The following is a 5,358-nucleotide window of genomic DNA, read 5'->3' on the forward strand; positions in this document are numbered from 1 at the left end:
ATTCGCCTACCCCCAACGACCGCAGCCACTTGTTTACCTCCGACTTTAACTTTAAGATTTATTTTAAGAGACTAGTTTTTATGATGCTACTTTGTAAATATACCTTTTTTATGAAAATTAAATAACAAGTACCAATTAAATATATCCTTATTCATTGACGTGTGTAATTTACATTCCTTTATAAACTTTGTACAATGGGTGATAAAAAAATTATAGTACATGGTTTTTTCAAGTACGGATATGTAGGTAAGTATTGAGGTTCAAAGGAAGCTTTATTGAATAAGGAGGGTAAATTTTCAGCGTCTACAAGACGGATTATTTCAAATTTCCGGTTTTCTCCAGGTCAATTTTTCATTTTCCAGAACAGAATTACAGTTCTTTTTGAACATTTCCTGTCATAAATCATAGTTCTGTTCGAAAATTGCCCAAACCAAGTCCAAAATTGGCAATATTTTGGAATATTAACTATTTTAAGTCACAACTATAACTCGAATCGAAAATTTCTTCTTCCAAATCAGAGTTTGAATTCTTTTTGGAAAACTGCTTGCTCCAGATCTGAATAATTTATTCATACAAAAATTCTTTGCTCCAATTCAGAATGTGTTACATTTTTATATAAATACTAATTATCGTAATGAACGAGAATAAAATATTTTTCCAATAAAATAAAATTCCCGGTTACTTGCCAGAAAAAAAACTCTCTGATTTTCCGGTTATCCTGATCTTTTTTTACTTTATATTCTAGAGGAGTAAAAGGTTATCTGATTTCATCTTGCATATGTACAATTATTTTAAAAAATAATAGAGGAAAATGTCGTTATGAGATTATCGACATTTTATTTATAATTTATATACAATAGACGTAAAATATTCTTACGATTCCTAAGATGCGAATAACAATCGTAGCATGTATCTACAAAGAAACAAGTTCAAGCAGCTGCAGCTTGCTCTTCCTTCAGTTGTCGCCTCTTCTTCCTTTCTAAGAGACGCCGTTCTCTTTCATATTCCTTCATTCGTAAAATCCAACTGAAATTTATGAATGTAATGGTAATCAGTTTTTTATTCCAAAAATAGTGGAAATAGGGAACGCAGGCTTCTATCTGCAGTTTATCAGAAAAACTGTTAAACGTTGCTTTTTTCTTATCACAAAAAATATATGAAGAGTAACATTTCTTTTTTAGGATTTCAAGTTCACTTTTTTTTTCAATAAATAAATTTTCAAATATATTTTAAAAACATCGTCATATTTCCGGATTAGCAAATTAATTAATAACAATTTCTATTCAATTAATATAGTTTCTTGCTCAGGCTTTAAAGTATTTTAACTGAGTTGTCTTGTTTTCGAAAAACCGTCATGATTAAACTTTTTTGTTATAACCTGTGGTGCTAAATTTTTGTCAATTTTATGTAGAAAACCTTTTTTCACTTACTGAAATTCCCCCTTTAAATATCTGTTACATAAAAATGTTACATTCCCGGTAAATTACTTTTAAATTGGTTCCAAAAATGTATGGATTCGTTTAATGGGAAAAACCTCTTAGGGATTGGCAAATAAAATAAAAACCTTTTCTATGTAATCAATGTTTTGTTTGATATTTTCTTAATACTGAGTAATAAAATTTAAATTGAATGTCTAAGGAGAATCGAAATCCACAAGTATTCCTAAAAAATTGGAACAATCATATAATCAAGAGTAAATCCCATTCTTAAATTTAAACAAGAGAGCAATTAAAATGTATGCAATTGCTGCGTATTCATACAAAATATTCACTGGTGCCATATAAAATTTTGAGAATCGAAAGTACGTTCAAAAAAGGAGAAATATTCTAGTAAACAACACTATTGATGAAAAATAATTTAAAATGATTTTTAAAATATTTCTGCCAATTAAAGAGTTTACTTCGTAAAATTAGGTGCATTTAGATCGTTAGAAATCCATTGCCAGATATATGAAAAAAACCGAAACAAATTTGGTTAAACAATCCACTTTTATATGTTTAAAATCATTCTCACAATAAAAATATTTTCTCTTTTAAAATATACCATTGTTAGTGATAAGATCGTGATACTTATAAGTATAATTAAATATTTATTTTCAAAATTTGTGATTCCGTCCTTAATATAATTTAAACATTTAAAAGCTTATTTAACCTTTAAATAGTTTAGTTTGGAAGCGTTTAAATAAACATTTGTACTTTTTTTCATTGGTCAGATTTAAAAAATAAAATCTAAGACTTTTCAATATTCATGTAAAGATTTAAAATTCTAGTAGATCAATTTTGAACGTGTGACTTCAAAATTTAGACTAATCCATTTAACTTTGCATAAATTTGACTTAAATTATCCCATTTTAAATTATTTAACTTTGTAGATTTCAATTAAATATTGTTCCGCTTCTGATACTACTCTTTCAAAATTACAAAAAAAATCTACTGCACGAGTAAATATTTTTGATAAATCCTCAGATAACATTTAATAATGTTCATTGTTTAAAATTGCAAGAGTAACAATTACTCCTAGCATTTATTTATGCGTTAATGATTTCACCAAATTTTTAGGAACTAAAAACTTCTGGATTTTTAAACGGTCAAAAGAAATGTACCCACACTTTTAATCGAAAGTTTAAAAAAGAAACTAAATAATAAAAAAATAACGTACTCGTCCACGAGGCATTCCTGCAATTTATCTTTTACATCAACACATCTGGTAATCCATGGAAGCTCACGGGCTCGACATCCCTCAAGCTCTAAATACAAATGAGCACAATAATCTCGATGTTCTGGTGGCACCTTATTGGCCCTCATTTCTTGCTCCGTAGCTATCATAACTAAAATAAGAGAAAAAAAATTATATAAATTTTATCACCGAAAGAATTAGGGCACAACGGAAAGGTCGCTCCTACTTCCTAATTAAAATAATCGAAGCCGGTCTATATTTTCTGAAGTAAGTTCTATTTTTATAGAGTCCGTATAATAAATCAATAGATAAATATGAGATTATAGTAAGTTTTTGAATATTTAATAATAATAATAATGTTAGTGTACCATTTTGAATTTCATTTTGTTTTGTTTCCAAAAACTAAATAATAATCTCTAATTCAATTTGGATTGAAAAAAAGAAATATAATCCTTCAATTTTATCGGAAAACCTTTCAAGATAAGAAAGAGCAGGGTCCCGGCCATTCAAGAAATAGTTTATCATGTGCAGCAGTTAATAAAATGGCTTTTCTTATTCATTTAATTATTTTAAATTACTGATATAATTAAAGAGGAAGATCAATAATTTACAGATTTTTAGTATTTGATGGGATTTAGGAAAAAATATTTCTATGAACGTATAAGTATTTGAATTTCGACGTTTGTTTCACAAATACACAAACATTTTTTGGAACATCAACAGTCTTTGACATAATCCAGTTATTCCTCATTTTCTTTCCAGAAACTGGTGACACTTACTGTTTTCTTTTCACGGCGGTTGAAAAACTTTATTTTTAAAATTCCCTGACATTTCTCTGCCAATTTCTCATTTTCCCTTGCCGTTAAATTTTGAGGCTAGAATTCCAATCTTGTAACATTAAAAATGTCGAATCATTATAAAAGTGATAAAACCGTTTTAAATTAAAACTTTGGAACTAATAATTCTTGAAAGTTATTTAAAGCTCCACTTACAGAAATCCCCAGACTTTTGCAAGTTTTTTTGAAATCTCTGACTTTTTCTTCAATCCAATAAAATTCCCTGAATTTTCCCGAATTTTCAAGTTTTCCATGACTTGTAGCAAAATTTACCAAATTTTTTTGCAAGTCTGCCGTTGTTTTTGACAAATCGATGTTATGAAAAAAGCGTAGAACTATTTTCAGAAATAAATATTTATCCCGGCCGACATCGAGAAAGGGCAACAAATCTTGTCAGTCTGCAAACGAAATTTAGATACCTAAATTATATAAAAAATATCAAAGTTTAAAGAAAAAAATTGCATTTTTTTGAATCTATAATAATTGAAGTATTAGAACCATCCTGATTTTAAATGAATATGGGCTGATAAAATAATTTGTATAAAATTATTACGATGAAAAGTATTAATTAATGCATCCTAAGAAATCTGAAAATTATTACTTAAGTTCTTTAGCGAAATTTTCTAAATTAACATAACAATAGAAATATTCTAACTAATCCCTATTAACCAATTTTGAAACCATTAAAAACATTTGTCAATCAAAACTTAAAAACTTCCCGGTTTTTGATGGTCACCAAAAATTCTAGGTTTCCCGGTACTGTGGTCAACCTGAAAGGTATTCTAAATTGAAAAGACTAATTATAAAGTAATGTAAATCAGGTATTCCGAATTATATGATACGAACATTTAATTTTACACAACACTAACTTTTCAAAAATTCCTTTGAGAAAAACAGTAAATAATACTTGAAATTCGGTATCTAGAAAGGCCATTAATTGAATTAGAGAAAAGACTTTTCGTTATTGAAAAACATATTTTACACAAAAATAGATTTAGGAGAAATAACAAACGTCAAGGTATTTCTCCTAAACAAGGCAATATCAGCAATGTGCCACGGAAGTGTGATTATGTCATACAGTCATTTCGAAGCACTTTAAAGTAACAGAATCACATTAGAATCAAAAACTGAAATTCGATAATTGGCTATTCGTTCTTTTTTTAAATTCACGTATATCGAATTATATGAAAGTAATCCACAAACTAAAGTGCAATATCCAAAAATCGGGGTAGATCTTAATTTGAAGGTTAGGTCAAAGTTCACTTACCTCTTTCCCTTCTGCCATTTGAAAATCCCATTGTTGGGTCAAAAGTCGGCGGTTCCAATGCAGTAGGCATTGTATCTGGTGATGTAAAGTACTTTTTTGTCCACATAGCACCCATTTTTTCAAAAAATTCCGGCCGAAAAACAGTACTATTTCCTTTGAACCGTCTTTTCGTCGCCCGAAGTCGGGCGATTAACAACTATGTAACTTCGATCGATCGAAGGGTTAAAAAAGGCGCGTGCATTTCAATGTAAAATGTGTACATCAAATTTTCAATCAATATAGGGCCTTTCATAAACTAGGTTAACAATTTAAGGAATCCCTTTCATATTTCAGACTACACACTCTTTCCAATGTTCAGTTTTTAAGAATTCTTCTTTTCTCAGTCTTTTTCAAGACACTTCCTCTTTTTCTCGTATATTCGCTTAAATCCGAAACCACTTAGCAGAAATATAACCCAATAAGAAATCCAACAATTTTTGGTTTAAAAGTCCACTATTATATTTTTGCTTCGAAATTTCGCACATTTGGTTAAACATTCTACTATTTGGTTCAAACTTTAATTATTTTGTTCAAAAATTG

The 5,358-nt window shown here is 28.8% G+C and overlaps 1 protein-coding gene across 1 annotated transcript; it reads right to left on the reverse strand.

Annotated features, from left to right (window-relative positions):
• Positions 1-812: 812 nt before the first annotated feature.
• Positions 813-4,974, reverse strand: LOC117169122 (NADH dehydrogenase [ubiquinone] 1 beta subcomplex subunit 7). The gene is made up of 3 exons (XM_033355293.1): positions 4,780-4,974; positions 2,659-2,827; positions 813-1,026 (listed from the first exon to the last, which is right to left on the reverse strand). The coding sequence occupies exons 1-3, from the start codon at positions 4,892-4,894 to the stop codon at positions 930-932; spliced, it is 381 nt and encodes a 126-aa protein (XP_033211184.1). The 5' UTR covers positions 4,895-4,974; the 3' UTR covers positions 813-929.
• Between the last annotated feature and the right edge of the window lie 384 nt (positions 4,975-5,358).

The sequence above is a fragment of the Belonocnema kinseyi genome, chromosome 3 (genome assembly GCF_010883055.1).
Source record: "Belonocnema kinseyi isolate 2016_QV_RU_SX_M_011 chromosome 3, B_treatae_v1, whole genome shotgun sequence".
NCBI lineage: Eukaryota > Metazoa > Arthropoda > Insecta > Hymenoptera > Cynipidae > Belonocnema > Belonocnema kinseyi.

Bases quoted from the DNA above. Each gene is read 5' to 3' on its own strand.
- LOC117169122 (XM_033355293.1), bottom strand. From the start codon at position 4,894: ATGGGTGCTATGTGGACAAAAAAGTACTTTACATCACCAGATACAATG. The intron at 2,828-4,779 runs GTAAGTGAACTT...CTCTTATTTTAG, and splicing joins AAATGGCAGAAGGGAAAGAG to TTATGATAGCTACGGAGCAA. The intron at 1,027-2,658 runs GTACGTTATTTT...CATAAATTTCAG, and splicing joins CAGGAATGCCTCGTGGACGA to TTGGATTTTACGAATGAAGG.